At 40.0% G+C, this 27,697-nt stretch overlaps 1 protein-coding gene across 2 annotated transcripts in view; it reads right to left on the reverse strand.

The window, feature by feature from the left end:
* The window catches only part of LOC118686043 (bifunctional heparan sulfate N-deacetylase/N-sulfotransferase 3), a 52,489-nt gene that overhangs the window by 18,582 nt on the left and 6,210 nt on the right, over positions 1-27,697 (reverse strand). For both annotated transcript variants that reach the window (XM_036381980.2, XM_036381981.2), the window contains exons 2-6: positions 26,325-27,451; positions 9,461-9,548; positions 8,730-8,884; positions 5,772-5,957; positions 3,212-3,340 (exon numbers count right to left, since the gene is read on the reverse strand). In XM_036381980.2, coding sequence (XP_036237873.1) covers positions 3,212-3,340; positions 5,772-5,957; positions 8,730-8,884; positions 9,461-9,548; positions 26,325-27,305 — 1,539 coding nt within the window. In that variant the 5' untranslated portion in view covers positions 27,306-27,451. The remainder of the gene's footprint in view (positions 1-3,211; positions 3,341-5,771; positions 5,958-8,729; positions 8,885-9,460; positions 9,549-26,324; positions 27,452-27,697) is intronic.

Consider the following 27,697-nt stretch of genomic DNA (forward strand, 5'->3'; position numbering starts at 1 on the left):
ACTTCACTGCATATTGCAGAGAGAGATGAATCTGAAATCACTGAAGATTCTAACTAGTTTTTGAGGAAAAATACTTGCTAAAATGTTTTAAAGACGGTACAGCGGTATGAAAAGCCGTAACTGTGTGAGACAATGAACCAGAGATGTGTCTGACTGGATAAAACGCTCATCACTATGTGCTCCTACAATGCACGTTTTCCTTGCAGCTTTGCCCCAGAATTCTGTGGCTAAATCAGTGCAAGTCCCTCAACCTCCCTCTAAGTCAATGATTCAGCTGATAATGTGGGAGAAATGATGCCAGTACACCAACAATACAGGCTGCTGAAGCTTGCTTTTTCTTTTCCTGTGAAACATTTTGTGCAAGATCCTGAGATAGCACGATCTTGCCCAAGGGCTGCTACAGCCAGCAAGATCTTTAACAGGAGATAGACACAAAAATATTACTTCAAGATTGGGTAATAGTGCTCTCTTGGTGCTTGGGCTCTTTTTCAGCTCGGTGGCACTGGAGAATTTGGGATGGCTTACAGGAATAGTGGTCAGGATCAGGTCCCAGCCACCAGTGCAGGGGTACCAATGGAAACCACAGGAACACAACCTGCTAGCCGTGAGATTTGCTGCTCCTCCACCAGTCCAACTGCTGGTTCCCAGTTCCACAAACTGGGAAGCATCTGCAGAGCAGCATTTCCTGAGGCCTTCCATACCTGCAAAACACCTGCTCTGGGAACAGGGCCATCCCACCGGTTCTCAGGACAAAACCTCACAGCTGCACACACAGTCCTGTGGTTTTTGTGGCTTATCCTGCACGTGGTGGTTGATCAAGCACGCTGTAAGGAGGCAGAGACTCTCTTACACCACTGCACAGCCAAAGCACTGAGAAATTTTGGGCTTCATTCTTAGGGGCACTTATTTCAGAGTAGGGTACTCAGCTCCTGAAGTCTCAGCCTGCTAACTTACACTTCAAAAATGATATTCACTTCCAAATTAAATAGAATGAAGAAATTTGTTAAGATTAACATTTAATCCACACTCACACTTTCCAGGTTTGGAAACTAACTATTTATGTACTCATTATTGAGAACATTGTTTAGCTGACATTGTAATGATTCATGGGTGGTGTTTTCTCTTAGTTTTGTATCAGTGAAAAATAACATTTTGAAAATGCCTCATAATGTAATTTTTGCATCCTCTCAACAGCTGTGTGTTTCACATAAAGAAAACACAGCAACTTTAATGAAAACACAAGAAAGCTTATGAAATCCAAAATGCTACTCCATAATCAGACAGACTCCTAAAGCTACTTAGTCTTCATTTTAACGCCTAAATTTTTGCCCAACTTTGATTTGCAAACTATGACATAAATACATGCAAAACCTAAAGCCCACAAATATAAAAACCTCAGTCTTTAAACTGACTATGTGCCAGGCTAATGCTTAGAACCCTCAGGAACTGTTCATAGGCAGATATTTAGAAACCAGATGCATTGTCTTTTCAAAGGCATTCCTCAGAAGGAGTCTTGGGCAGATTTTAGCATAATATTCATTTACAGTTATATTTAGAAAACACTGCATTTAGCTTCTGTTCTTTTAGCCCGTATTGTATTTGGGATATCATAATTTTCGGAAGTAGGTGATCACACAGTCTGCACAGCAATGCATGAATCAAAGACCTAATTGTGATGTGTAAGAAGACATTACTGTACTCACATTCCAGGATGTCAGGCAGACATGATCAAACCTCCATGATGAATATCAAAAATCAGGCATGTTCCACTACTTGTCTTCCCTTCCATTCTCTTCCTTCTTTTTATTAAAGAGGCTTATGCCTCAAGCACTCATATTAATTTTGCTGTTTCCCTACATTGTAAAATAGTTTTTGGCTGTTGCGGTTGCATTTCAAGGTGGAATATATTCTGTCCTGACTCAAAATATTGTTCAGTGCCTTTCTCTAATTTGGTCACTGAGTAACTTCTAGTCAAAACCCACATACTGCCAAAGGATTGCTATGGTGCCAAGACCCTCCTCACCCAGTGAATTTTCCAGGTCTTAGCTCTATTAACCTGGGGTTGGAAGCAGATGATCTTGAAGGTCCCTTCCACCCTAACTATTCTATGACTGATTCTATGCTGTGCCTGGAATGACACACATCATCAAAGCCAGGACTGCAACACTGCCACCCTCTAGAAGGGAAACCACACGTGTGCTAAGGAAGTTTATATTTCCCAATTCTGCTATGTGAACATAAAAAAGGGGAACAGAACACAGTAACTGCTCCCAAAGAGCCAAAACTATAGCCTGAAAGAATCTGGGGTTTGCAAAATACACCTCCATATAAATTGCTGAAGTAGCTTTCAGAAATGGTTTCCCTTTGGACTGCATTACATTGCAGAAGATTAAAAAAGGACACAAAATATTAAGGCTTATTAAAAAAAAATTCAGATAATTCCAAAAGATTTGAGTAGAAATATGTTTTGCTCCCTTTGGTGTTCCCAGTGACTACATCTCCATAAAACAGCAGAATTTTATTGTATGTTTGATTTGGATCCCAAATGAAAGCCTCATCTAGAAGCTTGTCTAAGAGGTCAGTTTGGAGGTGGCTGACCTAATCCCACACCATTCTGCAGTACTACGCTACTCTCTTCAGTCAGTGCTCTGTAGTTTCAGTGCCTCACTTCTTGTTTATCTTCCATTAAAGAGAAATGAAAGGTTAAGCAGATATGGTTCATTTACTCAGATCTTTTCTTTCAACTCTGTGGTTCTTCTACTTGGATCTCTTCTTTGAAGCTGCTATGAGAGAGCAACTGAAATTTCTCAAAACTGACTGGAGCCCAAGCATTCCTTGCTTGCAGCCTTCTCACCTCAACAAGCACTCCCAACACTTTGGCACAGCAGAGAAATGAACTTGACCTGAGATACTCACAGCAGTTCTTCACATTCCAATTCTTTGAAATATTAAATCTCAGGGAAGGGTCTTATTTCATGCAAAAAGTATAGAACAAGACAGGCTGGCACTGCTGCATTACTAACAACACAGATGTCAAAAAAAGGTGGAGACTGCTTTGCACAATTAACAGAGCACACACCTTAATTGAAATAACTGAAAAAGCAAAAGAACTCACTGTCAGTAACCAATACTGCTGATCAGCCCTGGAACATTCAGTACCTTTTTCTTCAATTACTTTTTAAAAAACATTTTAAAATTCCACTGTACTTACTGGATTGAGAACCACTGTGAAGAACAACTCTCCTCCTTGAATACTTTTGTCTAATTCCTTTGGACCTCCAGGATACTCTTTATAGAAAATGGTGTGGGTGAATAAGCCACAAGTTTGCCTAGGAAGCACCTGGATTTATGAAAAATACACGAAAAATTCAAGAGCTTATACTTCTAATGAGATTATAAAAGTCAGAGAAGTAACAGATAACTGCTGGGTATATTTGTCCTCTCAACTTTGCTGGAAATCAATACTGATCTAAATGAATTATTATCACTAAAATCGTAGCATCCAAAAATTCATCATATTTTGTTTGAAATTGGAGACTGATCTCTATCACCAAATTACAATTCCGGAGCCTCCTCCAACTCATTCTGTCCATAACACCTCATCCTACATCCAAGTATTTGAAGTCTAGAGTTTTAAAATAATGTGAAAGATAATCTAAAATATTATCAGTCTATATCATATCAATCAGTCCCACTTTTATCTGAATGATGGCTTCGTTGTAAATTCAAACTGTAATTGGAAAGGCAAATTGGGTTTTCTTTGGCTTAGGCATCACGACCAATAATTCTACTCTGACACATGGGAAATTTGCCAGTAATGCTCACCTTATAAGAAAGATTTACTTCTCATTCAACTGTGCTGATTTTTTAAGACTGGTTGAAATATGTAGTACAAGCAAAACTATTTTAAAAACATTCCAAGAACAAACCTTTTGAATATGAAGAACTACTAAATGCAGTTATGTTTTTCATCAGAAACTCAAAATATTTTCTCCTGAATTCAGATAACAATTTACTGGAGATTATTTCAATTATGTCTATTCCTTACAGAAAATCAACAGCTGAGTATGGATGTTCATGTATAATGCTTAACTGGGATTCTTATGATGTATTAACTTTTTAAGCATACAAATGCCTTTTTTAACACTGGCTGTGGTTTTGTAGATGCTCTTTATTTCTTGCAGCTCAATTTCTCAACATGTTTTTTCTTGTGACGTAGGGAATACTGTGATCATGAATTGTAAATTGTGTTGTCAGAAAATGTATGGAATTTGTACATCTGCTATAGACTTGCCTAAGTTTTTAAAAAACCTTTGGATTTCATAGAGGAAATATGAGAACAATTTTTCACAGAGGCAGGGAACGAAGCTGTACTGGATGGGAGGTGCTCTGACAAATCTTACACAGCAATGTTCCTACTGAGTGTGTTCATTACTATTAGCCTGCAGATGTAAAATATTGATGCATTTGCCCTGGAGAACTGAAAGCTTGAGACTCCCTGAACAGGTGGTTTTATGAGACTGGTTTTGGAAATGGATTTTTGGCTGCAGCGTCCTTGTGTTAAATCTCATTATGTGTCTTCAAATGACGTGTTTTTACAAATATTTATGGAAGGGATTTTTGGAGATTCTGAGTCAATCTGTCTTCCCCAAATGCTTTGTGCTCCCTAAGCACATCCACAAACTCATTATTTCACACGCAATGATTGCTTTGAGGAGTACAAACTGTAGCTCAACCCTATATTGGTGTCAGTTCTGTTCCTAGATTTCTGGAGATCATTTTCATTTGCTTCACCCAAAAATAGATCAAAATGTTAAAATACTACTGCTTAGCTTAGGAAAGTGGTATCCATGGCAACCCAAGAACAATACCAGAATTCTGTTCTAAGTGCTGTGCCAAGGCTCTCGACCTCCCCAAAGTGCCTGTTGCAGCCAGAGGTACAACAGGACCCCATTCACTGCTCTCCCACACGCTCCAAAAGAAAGTTACTTGGGAAGATGCCACCAAGTATTTTGGAAAGCTGTTTTGAAACAGTTCTGAGGTAATGCTGATGAGATGTGAACCCGAAATAGCCTCCATCCCAGTGCCCAGATGGAAACAGCACAAGCCTTCCACGTCAGTTGGGTACAAGCCCTTCCTTTGGAAAACGTGGCTGTGACAGTGCTGGGAGTTAGGAAATTCAGGAAAACAGTGGGATTTGAGAGCACTTTGGTAGCCTGGAGGTGGTGTGGGGGGTGTCTTCCTTCCCCACAGCTCCTGAGGCTCTGGGTTAACCCAGGCTGCAAAGCCCAGCCCGCATTTGTGTATGGCAGGAAGCCAAACAAGGGCAACCATGCACAGTTCATAGGGAAGACAAAAACATGTGCCCAGCCAGATCCAGATTCTGAGGTGGCATAATCTAGCAATACTCTTTTGCAGCTAATGGTACCATGCAAATTTAAAACCTGAGAGAAATCTAACCCAGCATATTGTGTTAAATGATGCAAAATTGAGTTTTTGCTTGAGCTCTCTGAACCAGCATTAACCACAGGACTAGAACAGTTAACAGCCTGTTAACTGCTGTCAGCAGGGTGCCACCTTCATCAGCAGAAACATCACCAGCAACAGCCTGATTTTAATTAACAAGGCACTGTGAAATATACCTTGCTACTTATGCATAGCAATGTGTGCTTCTTGCAGTGTGAACTCTCAGGATATCCTGCTTTTCCACTTCAAAGGAAATGGTTCACGAAATGGCAGAGTACAAGATGAACATCAGCAACACAACTCACCATGATGTTTTTGTGGATGAAGCCTCGTCTATACCTTGCAGGTTTCAGATGTGGGTATTCTTCTGTGCTGGTTACTCTGATGTTCCAGACCTTTTTCCAGGCATCATAAAGTTGAACATGTACTGGATAGACTCCTGAGTGGTGTGGAGCCACTGCATAGCCCAAGTCAGTTGGAATACCATGTTCCTAAAACATGACAGAACAATGGCTGCACTCAACAATTTAAGAAACTTAATGTTCTGGCATTTCTCAAATGCTTTGTTTGTGCAAGACCAAGAACAGGTCTGAAATTCAAATAACAGTAATATCAAAATATGATGATCTGGAAGGAGATGGAGGGCAGCATGGTGAAGATGAAACACGGGATTTAAAGACAAAACCTTTTTAGAAAATATGTTTCTGAGTAGGCAGGGAAGAAGGATATAAGGCATTTTACATTGGTTCATTCAATCTACATGAAACACAAAGCTGCACACTTTCAAGTTCTTGCAAGCAATTTGCTCACAAACTCAGATTTCAGAGAGATAATCACTGGCACATACTCAACACAACACATAGCATTTGGCAGCTACAACTACAAAACCACAACTTCCACTACACGTCCCTTCACAATTACTTGGATGAGGAGCTGAATTTCAGAGTCACTGCATTTCCCCTCTAGTCCATTCAAAAGACAAATCCATTTTCAAAAACCAGCTTAACTATTTCAGTGTCATGTTAAAAATGGAAGACAGATAACCACTTGTAACAATCTACAGGCAGAGGCTGTACAGTAAACACTTGTGTAGCACATATCCTATTTTTGAAGACTGCTGGCATTTATTGTGTGTCCATACCTTGGTGCCATCACATTCTCTTCACACCCAATGCATTTTCCTTCAGCTGACTTTTCAAAGGAACAGTATATAGCAGATATTCCTTGTAGTTTGATCAGATGAATCAATTTTGCCATGATTTAGGAAGACTGCCCTGGTACTGCCTTTGAATTCTTAGAGTTTTTAATATGGCTTGAATTGATACAGTCATCTTCACCATATTTCCTAATCATACTGTGTGTGCAAAGCATTGGCTGATACCTGGACCTCTTCCTTTGAATAACCTAGGTACTAAGGAACATGAAAATCTCCAGAAAAATGGGTGTGTGACGTTAGTAAAACCATTTTTTGTGTGCAACAGACACGCCTGGTTCAATCACAGTGGAGAACCCTGAGTTCTTTATGTTTAAAGAATTGTGAAATTCTTGTTTGCCTTTAGGAATTTATGGCATACATAAAGGGCACCACGTGTAATCTGCCAAGCAGGAATGAGTAACATCTGCCCTCCTGGTTGTACTGCACAAGAAGATAAAGAGCAGATACTCCATCAGTTACGCCGCTTTACACGATTTAATTCCATCTCAGATAATCCAATTCTTCTTCCTTTTATCTTTCTTACTGCCCTTAAGCATGCATAAAGATCAGAACGGAAAATATTCACAGATCATGTTAGAAATTGCATTCTCTAACATCGCACTGCATCTCCTTCATTTATCTATAAACAAAAGTCTGATTTTTAAGGCTTCTCCCTTCGAGTTTCACAACAGGCAGTAATAAGAACATAATCTAAATCTTTCACTCTACTAAGGGGCCTATCATCTTCAATGAATTAGTGTCTCCATTATTCCTCACTGACTGTTATTCCCCAGTTAACATCTCCCACACAATACACACATTGAGTGAATAATGCAGCAGGCATCAGCAATTTCGGCCTCTTTTGAAAAAGTGGCTACTTTGCTCTGTTATTAATTTAAGTGCTCTGAAGAAAGGAAACATAGTGAGTAGCTTCATGTCTGTATGTCTAAACATGAAAAAAATTAACAGAAAATATCTGTAAGCATTAGAAGCATTGAAAGTAGTGAAGTAAATGGCAACTGCTGAAGTTACATAAACCAGGGTTGAAAATGCATTATCCTTATAACACTCTAACAATTACATCCTGCACATTAATCCCAGAGGATGTCTTAGACCACACAGAACTACAAGGACCCATTTGATTTCCAGGGGAGCTTGCACCAGTGCACAGAATCATATTAAAAGGGCAATTCTGGACACAAGATTTTGAAATTTTCAGGAATCTAACACCTACTGCAATACCTTTTTGAAAGGCAACATAAAGCAGAGCTGTCCTGTGCTCAGTACAACTACAATTTACAGCAAACTAGGTGAAGTCTTTGTTTGAAAGAAAGCATGTGTCTCACTTAAAAGCCAAGATGTCAAATACAAACTTTAATTGGCTGATAGTCAGGTCTATCCTTTTCTCCTACACTCACTGACACATGACCATTAAGTGCATTCTTTGTTGTTCTGCTATTTCAAATCCCCCTGCTCCTTCCAGGAACAAAGCCACCACCTCCCAGCTAAAGAGCAACCAGTGGATTTCGAAAAGGAAGAGGTAAAATTAGGCTGTTGTAAGAGCAAAAGCAGTTCAGTAAACAAGTTATGTCTGCTGAGATATTTTGATACCATTAGGTCTTAACACCAGACCCCCTCTTCAGACAAATAACATGTCTTATATAAGGCAATTTTTGTTTATTGTATGAATTTAACTGTGATCTGTTTCTCCAATATCCTCAGACCTAACATTTGTTTAGATTTTTTTCTTATATTTGCACTGAAACATTTTGATTCAGAGCTTTGCTGCGAGTAAATAATTGGTAAAGGCAATGCTTTTCAAAACAAGTTTACATAAAGTTGATGCAAAGGGAATATATGAGATGTTATTGGATATCACTTCAGAATTGCATCTTTGAAAATGTGGCACACTTACCTAACCCTAACATCCAGTGGTTTCACAAAGTCATTAGATACCTTTCAATGGAATATTTATTCTTTCAGCAACTTGGGGTTTTTTTCCTAGTCTAAACAGAATAATGGTTTCTGAGTACCTAAATTAAATAAAAAAAGCAGAAATTTAACTCACTAAGGCAAATTTTTTGTTGAGGATCATCTGCTCCACCAGTGAGGACTCATTGTGGAAGAGGTGTGGCTGCATGTGACTCCACATGTGGGGAAACCACCAGAACTCATCCACAGATCTCAGCAGCAGGTCATCACCCTCATCCTCCTCCTCAGTCCCTGCAGAGCGAATTTAAAAAAAAAAAACAAAATCCCCAAACATTTCTGAAGTAAACTTTCTACTTTTACTATATTTTTACACATGCTGGAAACAGTAAGAATAATGCTAACATAATAAATTGCGACCAGTTAAAATTCTTCCTGCTGAGGCACTGCTGGCAAAATGGGACAGTCAGGACCACTTGGCTGGCCCACATCCTATTTAATACTCTTTCTTTTATCTCTCCTATTTCTATATAGTTTTAAAACAAAATTATTTTAAGGGATAATATATACTGATATATTTCTACAGTAGAGATGAAACAATCACAAGGATGAACTGTGGCAGCTCAACAGATCCCTCAGTGAAATCAATACAAAATTTTAAGTGATTGGTGGAATTTACCACTCAAAAGCAGACTGAAAGGAGCTAAATTTTAATAGAAGGGCAGAGGCATTTAATCTGTTCCATACCAGCAACTAATGCAGGAACACAGCGTAGTAAAGACTCTATGCTGTGACTCTATCATTCCTACTTGTCCTCACACTACACTGAACACCATCAAAATCAAAGTAATTTTAGTGTTTGATTCTTACCTGTGTGATAAAATTTTCCTGAAAATCCAAGGTTGAAAGTAAAATTAGTAATCTGGGCTCTCAGAAGGTTCTGAGTATCAAGCAGGGCCTGAAAAAGAAGCAAACCAGCATATAAACATACCTGTAGAGAACACAACCTGGCACACAAACTTAATATAACAACATAAATATTTTTACAGTTGTGTGCCTTTTCAATTGGTTTTGCTATTTAAAAACAGCTCTTTATGCATGACAGAGAAGTACAGATATTTTTATTAGCACATAAAGATTAAAGACCGCATGAAAACTCCATCATTCTCCTCATTAAGATAACCAGCTACTAAATGCTGGCTTACTCCCTGAATCATGAGAGAGGAAAACAAAGGCACACAGAGAGAAAAGACCTTCCAGCAGTCACTCAGTAAAGCTGGGCCGGAGCCAGGAATTCATTTCAGATCTCCTGCGCCCCCAGCACTGCTCCATTCACAAGAGTGCAGAGCAACTGTCAGAGTTGCATTGCTCTGCATCAGCTCAAGTACATCCACAGCATTTCAGTCATGTTTCAAAATCATAGGCAAGGCAAAAAGAAAAATCTAGAGGGACAGCAAGAAGCTAAATCAACCCTATTCCACATCAAAAAACCGGATTGCAGATTCCCCCAAATTCTGACTAATTTCTCAGACAGTGAGCATCCTGACTGTCAGCATCTGTGTACTTGCACTAAAGCAGTACAAACAAAAAAACAGCATGTAGGAAGAAGGGGGAAGCATTATTCATCAGGTACAGCTTCACTCATTGGTTTCAATATGCTCTTCTTGATTTGTTACTCCTAAAATCTACATATCACATTCAGGAGTTCACTCCCAGACTCTTACACCCTGCTGTTCTCTCCTTCAGTCTGCCAGGTGGAACACAGAAATCCAGCTTTGCAAACTTGGCAAAGCAAAAACAAAACAGACGAGCAAAGGTCACAGAAAAGCTTTCCAAGTCAACACACAGTAAAGCACAATGATTTTAATAAAGTGGTTGAGAACATTACTATTGTCAGAGAAGCATGACTGTGCTTACTGCAATGGGGAATGTATTTAACTGCACAAAAAAGATTAAAATGACTGGAGATTTTCGAAGGTTGAAAGGTCTAGTAGGCGCCCTACTCTTGAAATGCAATGACAACTTAGTGCCTTAAAAATTATGATTCAGTAATTTTAATTATTTTCCCTGGACATTTTCATGATATAAGTGATTAGCCTACAATTATATGCCAATGACAAAAAAAAAATAGTAGAAAGTCCAATCCAGTAGAGGTATTAAGCACAGTACACTCAACTTACAATTCCTTAAAATATGACCCATTTTACAGATTGAGGCAATATCCACCTTATTAGAGCACACAAGCTCTTCTTCAGGTCTTTCCCAGGGCTCACCTGGTAAAGATCATTATCTTCCACTGCAAAGCCTGAAAACTGTCCTGTGAACAAGAGCGATTCTAAAGGAATAAGCAAAATGAAGCACAGAATTGAGATAATTGAACCCAAGCTCCAGACTTATGAAGCTGAATATTAAGTGAAAAATCTTGCAATGCTGTAACAAGGGCTTTTGCACAGGCTCAGAGTGCAAAGATCTCCAAGGAAGCTTCTTATTCTAATAAAAGGCACCAGATCTGCACAGGACTTACATGAAAAGCAACCCTGGGCTGCTCAGAATCTATTCAATGAAATAACCTTATCTCTGCATGGTTAAAAAGGTAGGAGGCAAATAATTCAGCGATTCCCTTCCTGTGCTAAGGGCACACATTGTTGAGGGGAAGGGAGGCTGAGCACAGCCTGACAGGAGGTGGCATGAAGGGCTGCTCACTTCTTTCCCTCCACATAAAGAGCTGTGAGCATTTTTTGGAGCTGAAGGTTTTATGCTGTACCTTCCTAACATGTAACACCTTCCCAGCTTGTCACCCCCAATCTGGTCTCCATCCAGCAGCATGGAAAAACCAGAATGACCAACAGGCTTTTAAAAGGGAGGAGGGAGAAAGGTGGCAGAAGGCCCAAGACATTTCTGCAATAATGCAACACAGAACTCACTTCTTCCCTGGGAATTAATTTTGCCAGTGTGGGTCCCACCTTCTTGCCTTGTGTTGGGAATCTATCAGCTAATTCCAAGGGTGTACCTGCTCTGCCTGCGAAGAGGGAGGCCACAGACAAGCTGTGAACCACTCTGGGTACAGACAAGCTGAGCTAACATTTGAGTTGTCGTGCCTATGATTATTTTCTGGGCGACTTGACATTTTACTCATCTTTCAGGTTCTAAAAACAAAATGTTAAAACTCATGAAAAATATATAGTAGCAGATGGCAGGGTGTATTACTGTGAGTTTCCATCAGAAAGACAGAAAGAGAGAAATGTAGGGGGACTAAAAGCCTGAAATTTTCTTTTAACATGCTGCTTTATAAGCTGAAGGTAAACTGCTGGTATTTTCTGGATATTTTATAACTATTTATGAACAGCACCTCTGGCTATCTGTATGAGATGTTACATAAATACACCAGTACTGAAGATTGTATTTTAGAATTAGTCTAGTCTTTTAGTCTAGTCAAGTCTTCATATGTTTATAAATAATTATTTAGTACATGTTATATTTCTGCTGGTACTATAAGGAAAATACAACGTTGGCTGCATAATCACTTTCATGTACACAGCTCCAATGTACTTTCTTTTGAACTTTTCCTAAGCTCACAGACGAGGTTTAGGAAACTCCTAGTGACAGAAATCAAACGTAAATGTTCAATACATGATGAAAGAACCCCTTTTCCTTCACTAACAGTAAAAATGAAAATCTCAGAAAAAGGCCCTGTTACAATTCAAGGGATAGACACAAGTTATCCTGACAGCAAAACAACAGACTTTCTCATCTCTCAAACAGGACAGAGGCATGGACAGATGACATGGGCTGTCAAAAGTTTTAGTTCAAGTAAATCAGCTGAAAAGCCAAAGATAAAACTCCTATCTTCAAACTTGCTTCCCACTTGCATAGTCAGGAAGCCATCCTGCCCTCCTGCCCTCAAATACATCAATGTGATTTCACTTCAGAGTCTGCCACAGAAAAGCTGCAAGTGTCAGCCTGTCTTCAGCAAACAGACAGTTGTAATTTCTTCAACATCAACACAAATATTCAGACTCAAATGCCTTGACTGATCAAAGAAATAAATCAAGATTGCCTTGTTGAACTCTGGTTCACCAAAGAGGAACGACGCCTTCTTTGTGCAGTCACACCAACATATTTATGACTATTTTCCTGCTGAAAAGCTGCTAAAGAACTCAGGCACTTGAAAAGAGAAATAGTTCAATATGCTGGTAATTCTACTCGTAGTCACGTACATTTCAACTGAACTGGCAAGCAGACAGAGAGAGCCTCACAGTGCTGCAGCATGAACATCTTACACTTCACATCGGTACCTGCTTTTATGTCAGCAACAAATGCAAGGGCAGCTTCATCATTTTCCAGAAAGCCTTTCTCCTCCTCCTTTTTTTTGGGAAACAGATCTCATCTCTCAACACTTGCTTGCTTAACTGTTTTACTGTCTGAAAATACTATCAAAGGAGCCATTAAATTAGGGACTATTTTGCTTTTGAGTAGAATTTCTAATGTTGTGTTGGCTCTTCAATAAAGGCAAGGCCCAATTAATAGAAAGTGTAATGTGAAAGCACCTGAGCTAAGCATAGCAAGCCCCTCTAGGGGAGCTCTTATTCAAAAGTAGCTTTAATTTTTCCATATTGTATTTCTTCTGTAACCCCTGCAAGAGAGGGAAGAACAAGAAGTAAAGCCATTTTCTGAGCGGAGCTCTTGGTGTAGAGAGGTTTAATGAGCTGTAACTGAGGCGATGTCCTTTTACTCTGCTCTTTTTGGGACATCACTTTGCCTTTTCCTGCTCTGGGAGTGCTGCAGCAGAAGCTGCTGCTCAGGTACTGGCACAGCACCTGCTCCCTCAACCTCCCCCTCCTGCGGAACCTGGGCTGCTGGGAAGCAGCACGACAAGCAGCAGCAGAAGACAGCCCCAGTGAAGGTCCAGCCCAAGTGTCTGCGAATCAGGATTTTATTGGACAGTTTTGCTTCTGAGGAAAAATGATTCCTTCATGATAAATTATGTATTTTGGAACATCATTAAAATGCAATGACTACTCTTTCTGGATCTCCAAGATCAGCAATTTGACACCCATTAGCATAAACATTTAATCTATGTGGGAGAAAGAATAATTGCTTTGGGTATAGGGATGTACCTGAAAAAAAACATTTTATCTATCCTTCAGACAAAAGGACAAGAAAGATTCATTTGTCTTTGTGCACTCTCTTAGTAGAGCTGACACTACAGAGAGGGCAAGAGAAAAAACAAAGAAAACCTTTGGCTTTTTCTGCAAAGTGTTTTGCTGGCAGAGAACAGGAAACCCAATTTTCTCTCTAAGTGTCAATAAAGTATCCGCCTGGAGCCCAATTAGATGCCCCCTAAAGTTTTTAGTGTCCAACAGAAAAAAAAAATTCAGGAGCCACAACTTCACCTTAGGGTCCAAACTTATGTGTCCAGTGAAGGATCCTTAAAATATAGAGTCACTTTGGAAAATGTTGCTCAAATTATTTCAATAAAAAGTTTTCTCATCAGGATACACTGTTTTAAATGTCACCGGGTCTTCCTTTAGAGTTGTTTTTTTATCCCATACAATAATGATCTTGATGATAGTGCAATTATGTATTTTCAAGTAATTAGGCTCTTTCATCTAGGTAAATCATTTGAACAACCAAGAGAGTTAAGAAACATTTCTAACTTCTTTCACCAACTTCTCACTTCTCGGAGGCTGAGCTATCATCTAATGAGAACTGAGCTAATTACTGCAAGGTAACTTGAAGGTTATAAACACTTGGTGCCAATGGTGTTTAATAAAGATAGGTAATTAGCATGCTGTTTTCAGGGTTCTGTCTGAACTTTGGCTTTATTAGCTGTTAATTAAACTGTGCTTAGATGAAAGAGGTTACTGTTACTAAACAGCTAAACCATCTCGTTATTTTGCAGTTAGAAGAAATAAAATCCTGCATTTCTTTTAATTAAAGGTCAAAAAAAATCCCCAGCTCAGTTGAAACGGAAATAATAAAACACCCTACTGCTACCTATTTTCCCGTGGATTTTGGTCTGATAGTTTTCAATAGAAACCTTGCTGGCTGCATTTTTATCTAATACTTGACCTGCTTATGTAACACCACGTATTAATAGGCAAGTTCTCAGAGTATAAAAGAACTCAGAGCAAAACCAAAGTGTCTCTAAAATGCATTTAGAACCTCTAGGTATTTTTAAGGTCTTGTGATCCAGCGATGGTCAGTATAGAGGCAATGTGAGGTCTGTGAGCCCAGTGGAAGCACTCTGGTAGCTGAGCTGCAGTCACACACAGCCCCAGAGCACGACAGGCCATCCCTCAGATGCTGTTCCAGGTCACTTCTGGGCCACTCTGCTCTGCCTGCTTAGTCTGACTTGTCTCCACTGCATCCCACCAGCAGCAGCTAAATTCTAAGGGTTGCTCATTGATTTGTGCTGACACTTATCTGGCTCCCAGGAAACATTAGGCATTACACCTCTGCACCCCTCATTAGCCAACCCACGCTTCTGCAGCTTCACATCCTGTCTGCAAGGGTGCACAGCGCTCTGTCACAGATAAAACGCTGCCATGGGCTGTTCCGTCCAACTGGGCATGTATTTTATAGCCACCCAGCTCAGAAAGGACAGAGGTTGTGATCTGAGCTCCTAGCTCCACATTCATTATCAGCAGCACATTTGCTCCTTATTTAATGCGCCCTCACAGGCCAGCTCCAGCTGTAGCTCCCACTGCAGGCAGCGGGCCCGGCAGGCAGATCTGGCTGCAGCACATCCCAGTCCCTGAGTGGGCGCTCTCACCCTGCCACTGGCACTGAGTGGCTGCAAACACCCGCAAGGCTCAGCTCTGGAAGAAGATCAAGGCCTCATCTCTGAGCAGCAGAGAGCTCGGGCTCAGCTGATGCACAGGCAGCTGCAGCTGGGGCACTGCACCAGCTCTGCCCTGGCAAGTCTGTCAGTGGCCACCTCACTCTGCACAAAGCACCCACGTCTCAGAGGTGCAGCTTCAGGCCTACCTATCCACCATGGCTGGTGTACAAAAGGTGATGTTCTGTAAAACACAATTTATCACAAATTTGATTCCAAAACTGCTATTCCCAAGGTGCAATAGCCTGCAGCTCCTTTCATGCTGCTGCCTAGGACCTGCTCTCCATGTCAGGTCTTCAAAGCACCTCCTTCCCTTCCCTTCCCCACACATCCTACCCAGATAAGAAAGGAACAGCAACTTCACTCCAACCCCCTGCCAAGGGCAGGGACACCTTCCACTAGACCAGGTTGCTCCAAGCCCCGTCCAACCTGGCCTTGGACACCTCAGGAAGTGGGGACACCACAGCTTTTCTGGGCAACCTGTGCCAAGGCCTCACCACCCTCACTGTAAAAATCTCTGCTTCCTGATGTCCGATACAAATCTACCTGTTGTCATCATGTTGCAAATGTCCCATACCTTCTTGGTGACTTCTCGTGGGCAGCTCCTTGCAGCACTGACTCCTTCTTCTTCACAGCCCCACCAAGAAACTCGATCTCTCCTCACAGCACAACCAACCAGCTCCATCTCTCCCCTCACCCAGCTAACCCACCCTTTTGTAGCACTCATCTTCTTATTGGACACAGCTGTGGCCTGTTAAGGGCAGGCCTGTTCTTATCTTTGGTGATTGGTACAGCTGCAACTCCTCAGGTGTGAGACTACCTTCTGCACAATCTTTATTTTCTTACAATCGTCTATCCCTCCACATCTACCCTCTTTCAATGTAATACCTGGACTGACAGAGGCAGACTGAGAAATAAAAAAATAAAAACTCATTTCTTTAGGTAATGCAAGTAAAAATGTAGTGTCAGTGTTACATGTATCAAATCCAAGAGAATGTGAATATGGCCTCCTGGAAAAACCTCAGCCTTACTTTTATCTTCGGTGCCAATATTCTCCAGACCTCAAAGCCTGAGCCTGGACAAACTAGGACTCACTTATCCCCAAAAGGCCTACAGGCTGTGCTTCCTGCTCAGCACAATATTAAATAAATAAGATTTCAAAATCTGGTCTACATAATTATGTAAACAATCAGAGCTCAAGAGTGAGTGAAATTTATCTATTTTTCCAATGCACATAGAATTCAAAGCATTTAAATTTCTATACTTCTTTCCCACAGAGTAACAATGGCCACACTAACAATATAAATCTGTTACACGATTACAGAAAAACTCAACTCCACGTACCAAGGTATAACAAGCTGCTATTTAGGTACCTTGGAAGAAGTATTGGACACTGCAAGCATTTCATGTCTAAAATGCAAAATGACACCAAGCAAAAACAAACACCTCGGGGTTTGCTCACCTCTCAGCTCATACTTTCCCCCTCCCCCAGGTAAGACTAAAGCACAGCATTTGTGTTAATGCCAAGTTCTACATACTAGAGAACAAAGAGTGCAAATGAATGAAGACTCAAACCCTGTAATCTAGACAACGACCAAAATGAACTGGTGGCTCTCCCTGCTTAGCAAAGCACAAGAAAAATTACCACATTACTGGCATATTAAATAAAGATCATTCCACGTGCTGGGCAATGCATCAATGTCACAGTTCATTCCCAAATGCTTCTCAGATGTTCCTTTTTTTCCTAATAGAGCCAAAAAGATTCCTCTGCTTCTAATACTCTTTCTGAATAAAAATATCTATCTACCTCTGTCCCTATGTTTCAGGTGAGCTAAGAAAAACCAAAAGCTCTTTTTCTATGTTTGATCTTTACTGACAGAAAAAGACATCTTTAACAAAAAAAATTTTCATTTTCTCACTCTGTCTGCAAGTGCCAGGTAAGATACAGACGGGAATTCAACGTTCAGCTTGCTCACCAGCCACGGGTCACTATTTATGGTTCTCTCCTTCTCTTTATGAGTGGTTCTAAAGCTGCTGAATGAAATTCCCCAGCTACATCAGCATTGGTATCAAAGAAATTACAAAAAAAAAGCCCCAAGTGAAAGTTTCCACAAAATAACAAATACATCTCTTTTCTCAAGCCATACTTTCATGATTATATGCAGCCAACAGAGAAATAACATAAAAACTTATTTCAGGTTAATAAGAACTTTGACAACTTCATTGGCTCCCACATAGTACCAAGTCTAAAGGATGTAACTGCAGAAAATCCCAAGACTTCTGTGAAAAGGGGGGGGGATGATTTTGTTAGAAGTGTTAATGCACAACTTACCTGTTTTCATGAATGCCTGCATTCCTAAAAGACAAGATTACAAAGGCTAGATATGCCTAGATAAAAATCCCAGCTGGCAAAGTCTACACTTGCAGCCTCAAACCAACACACAGGAATACAACTGAGCTCTGCATTTCATTTACTGCACAAGATTGAGAACATATCTTAATACAAATCCCCTGCCAGTATTATATTCCTTGCAATAGCATATTTCATACTTTTTTGCCAAATCTAATTTTTCAAGACTTACATAATCCTTCAACTTCCTTTTGGCTATTAGCCTCTGTTCTGCTGCTTTTATTGGCTATTCACCCTACGCTTAAATACCTCTGTGCCTTACATTAAATATTTTTATCCATCCTCACTGTTTATACCCTGCAGACATCTGCAGCCTATTGCTTTCTGCTTTGGTCATCGTTACTTACTGCATTCTTTAGCCTTTATTTTGTCATTTTTTTGCTCAGATGTTTCCTGACTATTCTGGTGTCTCTAAGCACTCTTCAAATATTTCTAATTTGGTAGTGAAGAACTGAGCACAATCTTGCTAGAAATCTCCTCAGTCAGTAAGATGAAGCACTTCACTGATGTAAAATATTTTTCATAGTCTGTTTGAATTTAAATTCAGCTTACATTACAAACTTAGATACATTTTAGTATTCATCTTGTTTTAGGAGAGTCTCAGGATTACCATTTTCAACATTTCTATTACCTTTAACAATGGCAGTGGGAAAGGACAAGGGATAAGAGGAACATCTTGCAGCATAAAATAACATTTTTTACAGAAATGCAAAATTGATTTTCAGCCTCCTTTTGAGTGCCATTAGCCTTCTATGGAAGACAACTCTTAGGTATCTTTAGTCCAAGTCCACTTTAGAACGGAGAAGAGACACTTGGCTTATTACTAGGATTGCTAACACTAAAAGGCAAGTAAAAGGGAGCTTGAGGAAGAGCTGTGGCTTATCAGTTCCACAAAAATGCAACCAGTGTTCCCAAACCAAATCAAACCTGTCTCCTCTGGAGAGCCTTTGTCACGTGGATTTACTGTCCTGGGTTGGAATGGATTTGGGGAGCATTCTTCTGCACAGTCACAGGCTTTTTTATTTGTCCTCACTACTGTTTCTATTTTCAAATGGATTGCAGTATAACTTCTGCAATATAAAGTGGTTTTAAATTTAATTTATTACTTATCTCAGATATGAAGCTACACTTTAAGGAGCAACAGTAATTCATCTCCAGGACTACAAAGTGAAAGAAGCAATCTCCTAAAGAGTAACTACTTCTAAAAATTGGTCGTAAGGTTTTTATGGTCTGTGCACAGAAAATAAACTGGAATTGGAAATAGATAGGGAATTGTTATTCCATGAGGGGCTACACATAAACTGGCAACCAACTGCTTTTCCTTCACATGGTTTTGTAAGCATGGTCACCTAGAATCAATCAGGTCATTGCACTGACTTTCCAGGCTGAACAGGAGAAGCAAGGCCACTTCCCATGCTGCTGTACTGTGAAGGAAACAAATGAATTGGGATTAGGACTTCCACTCTCGTTTTGTTTTCTCGCCAGACTGTGCCCCCTGATGTGACTGAAGAGCAGGATGGAGGAAGGCTCGCTTTTGCTATCATGTTTTACAGCTAATGGCTTTGATTTCTAGATCTCTCTGCAGTTTGGTTTTTATCTGTTGGCTGTGAAAGTTTTATTCTGTTCTGTTAGCAGCAGGAAGCGGATGGCTAACTTGTCACTGAAAAAGCCCAGAATAAATCTTGCAGCAGCCACTCGTACGCTGCTGCTGTATCAGTGCAGCTCTGCAGGAAGCTGTAATGCATTATTCTTGTTTGTATTATTGAGGAGCTTGCTGAACAAAAAGAGCCTCTGACCAAGAGAGCTCACAATCCATGGAAAGAGAGGCACTGACAGGACAGCAGCTCGTGTTTCCATGGCCAGATGGATCAACCCAACCACTGCAGAGTTTAGGTTATGCTGACAACACTCAAAGTGTGCAGAATCACGTGCATTTTTTTATCATGCCCATGAAAATATTCACCTACATTCCTAAAGTGTGTACTTTCAAGTAGACAGAGGAAGACAGACCTTGCTAACCATGTGGCTGTGAACCAAGAATTACCTCAGTGCAGGCTGGCACACCGGGTGGACAAAAGCATTTCTTACGGATTTCTCTGCATGGGAAGCCTTATGCTCAAGAGTAAATATTTCTCTACATAATATATTAAGTCAAGGGAAAAACCAGAAACAACATTACCAAGTATTCAGAGTTAGATCACTTGATCTCAGTTGAGTGTCATTCCTTAAGTTTCATTTAAAAGAGCTCTTGAATCTGAAAACTCCATTGAGAACAGGAAGACATTATTGTCACATTAAGCCTAAGGGTAGCAAAGTGTTCACCACCACAGAGAAACACAGGGAATTTAGAAATGAAAACAAATTACTCTGATTTTCTGCAAAGATGCAAAGGACTGAACCCACACTGCACAACATCTTACTTGGCAAAGCACCAGCAGATCTACAGAAGCCATGATTTCCTTTGGTTCTATCCTGAAGAAACCAAGGAATGTATAACCAATAGTCAGATCAGGTGCTGGGGTGCAAGAGATTGAAGCAAATCAGCCTCTTTGCCCTCAAAGACCTCATAGGATTTACCATGCCAAGAAACAGTTTCTGCAGTCTCTCTGACAACAAAAAACTGCAACTCAAATGCATTTTTCTTTTCTTAGCTACCTGCCACTGAATTTATAACAGCAGAAGATGGTGCAATCCTTGACATATCACTGTCTCAAGATTCAGGTCTGCATTAAACATTTTTAGGTTTTCATGTACAGTGTCAGGGCATTACAATTAAAAACCAAACCAAACAAAAAAACTCCATCAGATTCAGCTACTCCAGTACTGCAAAACTAAACAGAGAGGAAAAAAATACAGAAATTCATTTTTCAAAGAAAACCAAACACAAAATACCTGATGACACAAACAAGAATTTCATCAAAAGCAGAACTAATGGAAACCACTGAATTTACAGGAATGAAGGCTGCAATACCAAAACTGCATGCACGGTTTTTGTCATCATCCACCATGGATAAACTGCTAAATTAAACTCAGCACCAAGCTAATTCCACAGATTTGGAGGTGTCCAGCTCACATAGGTGCAGAACAGCAGGAAGAGGCCCATGAGGAATCACCAGCATTGCTCTGGCAGCCCCAGAAGTGTCACAGTCAACGCAGAACCAGCTCACCTGCATCCCTGTGGCCCCTCTGCAGTCCTCTTCCTCTGGGAGAGGATTTTTATCATGCTTTTAACTTCAAATCAGTACGATTTTAACAAAAAGAGCTGGGCTCTACGGAGCAGCAGTTGTATCCATCTTACTAGATTAAAATTCACAGAGGCTGGCACATAAACCAAACTGCTTTTAGAAGTTAGATGTTATGGTGACTGACTGGTAGAATGTACTATATGCTGGTAGCAGCCCATAAAATATGTAAGACAATTTTTGTAACTTTTTTCAAGTTGTATTTAAATTCTGAAATCTAATTCTAAGTCTCTACTGTCTCACAGTGTGCAATATTCCACACTACTACAGCTGACACAATATGCTCAAGTAAACCAGTCTTTAGACAGCTACAGCATCAGACAGCTACAGCAACACCCCAGTCAGTAATTTTCCTTCTCCTCGACACTTCTGAAGAACTGAATGCATTTTTTTACCTGCTATTTCCAACAAGTGAGTAAGAAATGGCTTAGGAGCTTCAAATTAAGGAAGAATGTATGTACACACACAGCAGACACATTCCACAAAGGTGCACAGGTATTGCAGCTAACCAACTGGAATGCAGAATGATTTAGCACACCAAAAGTTCATCATCATTAATTTCTTATGTAATTTAAAGATGTGATTAAAAATATTTTTTGAACGTCCCCGAAGCAAAGATTTATGGCTCAGTGGTTCTGCAGCTGACACATTTGATGACACATCTGTCATTTCTTTGCTGATAACCTTCTACGTGATCCTACAGATAAAGAAGCAATTAACTTGGAGAATTAGACTTCCTTCTGTGACAGGGACCATTCTTTGTCTTGACAATTCAGGCTTTCTGCCTGAACCCTTTAGTCCTTCTGCCTTACCACAATATATAGAGAAAATTCTGTTCCAAGGCAAATATTTAGGTCATTCCTGTGCACGAAAAGCTGAACAGCCAAATGACTAGATTTTTTAAATTTATAGCCAAGTGGTCTGCTTTGCCTTGGGAAGTTCTGGTTCCTTGCCATGCATGCTGCAGAGGGTGAAAAGATACTTAATGGGTTTTAAATAACTGCAATAATTTAAGCAGTAATGTGAGTAATGTGGATGAATTTAATACAGGGAATATACAATTAGCTCTTAGTGGGGAAATCTGTTTTTAAACAGAAGTATATTAAACAAAAGGTTAGGCCACCAGTGTGACTAAGAAAGCAACAAAGAACTGACAGCACTGGCTATGGGAAATGGAAGAGGACTGATCCGACCCAATACAAATGTTTATATTTGATGTCAGTCACTCTGGAAGCAATTTATGAACAAAGCCATATACTTTTAAGATGCAATTCATTAAACCAGAGCCTCCCTGGAGATGAGCTGTTTTTCTGTATTTATGTCTACTGTGGGAATTTACAGGAGTAGCTCCATTAGAGGTGTCTGCCTTATAAACCTCAACACCCAGGCAAGATGAGAGACTGTATGGAGACTGAAGGGCTAGGAATTGATTCCTTTTGGCTGAACCCTCTCCATCACCAGAGCAATGTTTGTCACAGCTCTTGTCTCCAGTCCTCCAGTGTTAATGCTGGGGGACTGCAGCCTGAGTCTTCTATTGCCCACTGCCATGCACATGTACACTAACAGATGCACTGCCCAAGCACTCCCAAACCAGAATGATACATAAGGATCTACCATCCCCTTCCAATAATGGATATGGTTAATGTGAAGATTTTTCCTTGCAAATTATAAAGAATAACTACAGGTATAGAAAAAGGTTAGGCTTACCTGAAGAGATCCCCAACCTGACTTCAATTCAGTCTCTTTTGAAAAGCACACAAAGGACCAGGCAGTCAAGAGGAGCTCAAACAGCTAATTATTAGGACAAAATAATTTGGCAGTGTTCTAATTTTTCATTTGAAAAATGTGATTAACTCTCAAAGAACTCCAGCAAGTGCATATATTGGGGAAATGAAGGGAAAGGTGGATGGCCTAGACCACCAGCACGGAACAAACTGTCATCAGGAAAAAAACCCACATTTAATTTCCCCTCTTTTATCATCTGCTTCTCCCATGAAAAATCTCAATGCTTTATAGTAATAAAAATTTCACCAAGAGTAACTCTAACAAAAGAAGATATTAAATTAGTAGACTGTCAGCCAGGACAATCACGGTCTATTAAGACAAACTTATTCTGTGGATATCTAGATAGATTTTTCTCTGTATGTCTATTTAAATGAATTATTTCCACTGCACAGGCTCTTAAGTCTTTCTAAAAGAAACAAGGAAAATAAAATATAACACTGTCACAGCCTAATGGTCCCTCCTGCCTGACAGACAATAGGAGAGAAAAAAACACTGAAAAATGAATGTTGAGTTGATTATTACCAAGCTTATTTTCAAAGTGGGAGGCAATTAGACCATGGAAACAGTCTCTTCCATTATTTCTATTTTACCAGAGGAAGATAAAGTACATAAATACAAGGATGGATGGTTATTGCTGATGCACAGTGACAGCTACTCCTTATCTTACATCGAAGAACTGTGTCCCATCAGCCTGGATGTTAGACACAGACTGCCAAGTCTCTAACAGGTACTTATTCAAAGAATCTGAACCACTGTTTCAATATGTTGGGGTCCTTTTTGCTTTGTTTGTAATTGAAGAAGCTGTGGTGAAACTAGAATAAACTTCATCTGGTGTTTAACAAAACAAAGCATTTACAACAGAATTTAGGTTGATAAACTATGTTTGTAAAACATTTTCAGAAGGGCTCTTTACGCTTGTGTTCCTGACACTATAGGTACTCGAGCTCAAGTAGCACCACTTGGCCTCCTCTTTAGAGGTACAGAAGACACTCATTTTGGAAGGCCTGCTTTTAATCTGACCTCTTATGAGCTCAATATATAACACTGATAAAATATTACCACTAAACCTTATAATAGTAATTTTTCTATGTACTTAACTCCAATTCACATAGTTTAAAGGAGAGGGAAGTTAAGCTTTCATGGGTTAAGCCCCCACATATTAATTATTCTGGCCACTTTGGAAATCTATTTTAGATATCTGAAGAGGAAATCGCTTTGAAACGATGATCTTACATGCAGTCAGGATCTCTCTCCTTGGAGACACTCAAAGGGCACCTGGCCATGGCCCAGCTTGAGCAGGGGGGTTTAGAGCAGATGACCACCTGAGTTTTGCTACTGGTTCTGCATTCACCTTCCAGTTTCTGAACTTCATCCTATCCACAGAGCAGCCAGAACCAACCCTAGAGGTCTTGTGGCTCTTGGGAGACTCCTTAAGTTTCAGATTGATTAGCATTTATAGAACACTGGTAGAAACACTCACCTTACTCTCCTCCAGCTCACAGCCCTAGCAGCTGCGAGTATACCCTGAAAATACTATCAAGGAGATATGTCAAACAAAATTAAATCACAAAAGAGCATCCTCCTTAATTCTATATTGCCAGTAGTTAAAATGTAAGCTTGGTGGAAATGAGCTAATCTTGAGTACTGAAATGATACTAAGTCTACATTTAGAACCTCTTTTCACACTAGTAGCACCCAATTCTCCGTCACAGTCACTGCAGCAGAACTCAGTAAAACTCCTGTTTAATGAGATGTCATTTATCTGCAAATACACTTTACAATAACGTATTTCCAACTACTGCAAATTGATTTTGTTTCATTCCTTCCACATGTCATTGTGCCACCGAGGAGAACTCCTTTGATATTAATAGTAATGAAGATGCATCGCATCTGACAGCTCTAACAACATGTTTAATACAACATTTTAACTACAAGTAGATGAAGAATCAGAAGGGAACAGTTTTTTTTAGGTTCCATTGTTTCAGAACACAGTCCTGTATAAAAGAAATTATCCTACTTAAAAGTTATTTCTACTTTGATATTCTATTTAATTTGACAGTTTTATTTCGGGAAGATTACTTTCTGACATACTGCAAATTATTTTCCCCAAACAATATGGTTTATCCTTCTGTATCTGCTGTAATCAAATTTGTCTCAATACTCTCCTGTTTCTGGTATATAACTCTGGCAATTAAATATCCTAACTTATTTTAAAATTACAATCCTAAGGTGTCACTTACAAAGAGAAACAATACAAAACACGCTGTCTCCGACTGCTGTTGCACAACACAGTGATGGATTTATTCAGGCTTTATTTCACTCACTTTGTTAGCACAAAGTGGTGCTGCTGGAGAACAACACACGTTCTGGCAGGGATGTTTGTCAGATCTGACTCTTTTCCTGCCACCTGAGTTTGCATTTAGGAGACCCTCCAAGCATGCTCCCTTATCTAATTCAAACACTGCCATCGTTCTCTCCACCAGGAAAACCATTTAGGAAGCTTCACCTTGATTTCTCTTCTCTCCCACCTGATTTGTTTGCCTAAGGAAAACACCCACTTAACAAGGAGGCAAATCCCATTTACAATTGCATGTACACAGGATGTTTTGGAAAAGAGTGTATGCTGCAATTTTAAAGCAAATTAGAAGTTGAACTGCAGGGTCAAGCCTTTTGTTTAGGGAAGCACTGTATGCAGAGCTGCTGTAGCTTGACAAATATATTAACGCTGAAAAAATCCAAAAGCATGGTTAAAAATGAAACAAAAATAACCCACTGCACGTGGTGCTGTCCTCATCTTTCCTTCTTGCAGTTACTCATTCCACTAACCAAGTTCTAAGGAAACATTCTCCCTTATTTTTAGCACAAATAGGGCAACAAGCAGTATGATACAGATTATTAGCTTCTAGACCAAGTTGAGAAAGGTACCCTAATCATACTACCTGCTTTGGGACAACACTCCTCACAAAAAGCACAGAAGAAATACTTACAGGAAGAAATAATGTTAAGATGTTAGTGCTACTGACCAACAACTATCACCTCACTTGAACAGCACAACAGAGTGGAAAAGGACCTTCAGGAATGTACAACTCTAAACATAAAAATGGAAATTGTCAAGTCATTTAGTGACAGAATGAGCTTGAATAACATGAATAACACAAACCCTCCTTGCAAGTAAGTGCCATAAAACAGAGATGAGAGAAGTGAAAGGCTGCAAGCAACTCCTGACATCCCAACCTCTTTCAAACAGCCAGTAACCCTGTCCACTCTTCAAAGTGTATGCTGACATTTATTGTTGCTCACTGCATTTACCTCCTGCTTGTAAGACTCTCAACAAGTGCATTACATATGAACAGCTCCAGGGTGGAGCCCTGAAGTTCCAAGTATGAACAACTATCCACTCTCATATAAAAAAAATCATGTTGCTGTAATGACCATTAGTTTGTGCACATACTTTACCTGTACGTCGTTGGTGTTCATCCTTGTTCCATCCTTGCCAACGAAGATATCATCTATGTCAACCAGAATGTACCTATCCAAGGATAGGGTGAGCTTCTTTCCAGAGAGGAAAGAGATGGCATCTATGAAAATCAGTTTGTGCAGCCAAAAATTCAAGTTATTGCCGAAAAGGACTCGTTGAATCCCATCGTGGAGCCCCAAGTCATGAATTACTGTGGCATAGAGAGCACTTATAGCAGCAGGTGGAGAGAGGTTTTCTGGTGTCTTTACTTTTGCAAATATCACTGGTTGATAAGTTGTGTGATTAATCTGGAAAACAGCCCAGTCATTTCCAAGCAAGGGCCCTTTCTCAAGCTTAGAAGGTTTAGTCACATGGAGCAGTGGGGAATGAGGGTTAATGCAACAGTCCTTAACACCCAGATTGCTGTGGACATGGAAAGGAAAACCCTTCCACTGAAAGCTCTGCAAGCTGTTCTCATTGCCTTTGTGAAATCCGATCACACCCACACCATATTCTACACAGTACTTATCTAGAAGGCCTCTGTTCCAGGAGTCCATGTTCACGTACTTAAAAATATTTTCATATACTATGAGAGCGTATTTGCCTTTGTTTTTGTCTATAAGCACTGGGAGGTCACCTTTCCCAGATGCAATCTCAATGTGAAACTGAAACCTGCTCGATTCCAGAATGGTTATGATATCTTGGCCTAATGCTGAGTACTGGCTTTCCACAAACACCAGCACCACAAGGTCTGTCCTCAGGGGATCAACAGGCTTCGTGGTCTTCATCTCCATCAGCTTGTATGGCAACAGTTGAGGATCACCACATTCCACTTCTGAAGAGGTTTCAGGAAGTTCATTTTCCTGTTTGTAGCCATTATACAAGTAGTAGGCAGAAATAACTATGCTCACCATACAAAAAGTGGCCAGCAAAATTACTGTTCTTTGAAAATGTCTGTGAAGTTTCAGGATAAAACTCATGGTGTTTACTTGCCTTAGACTGCTCTCAACAGCAGCATGAAAAACAAACACAGATTCTCAACAACTTGTTCCAGTCCTCTGAAATATTTATGTCACCATTGCAGCATACACATCTATCTTCCACAGAGCTTTACTGAAGGTACAGTCTAGAAGAAAAGAAAATCAGAGATTTAAATGAGACACCACCTTGTGAAGAATCATCTGCTTAAACGAATGGGGAGCAAAGAAATCACTGCCAGCCAGAGGTTTGGAGACCAACAGCTCAACATTTTGCAATAATATATTTTTTTCTGCTCCCACTACTTGCCATGTGCATTTGAAGGTCTCTAAATCTCACAGGTTCCTCAACTCAGAGAATCAAATAAAGCAGGCAAAGGCACTGAAAAGCAAGA

Source organism: Molothrus ater, chromosome 4 (assembly GCF_012460135.2).
Source record: "Molothrus ater isolate BHLD 08-10-18 breed brown headed cowbird chromosome 4, BPBGC_Mater_1.1, whole genome shotgun sequence".
NCBI classification, from domain to species: domain Eukaryota; kingdom Metazoa; phylum Chordata; class Aves; order Passeriformes; family Icteridae; genus Molothrus; species Molothrus ater.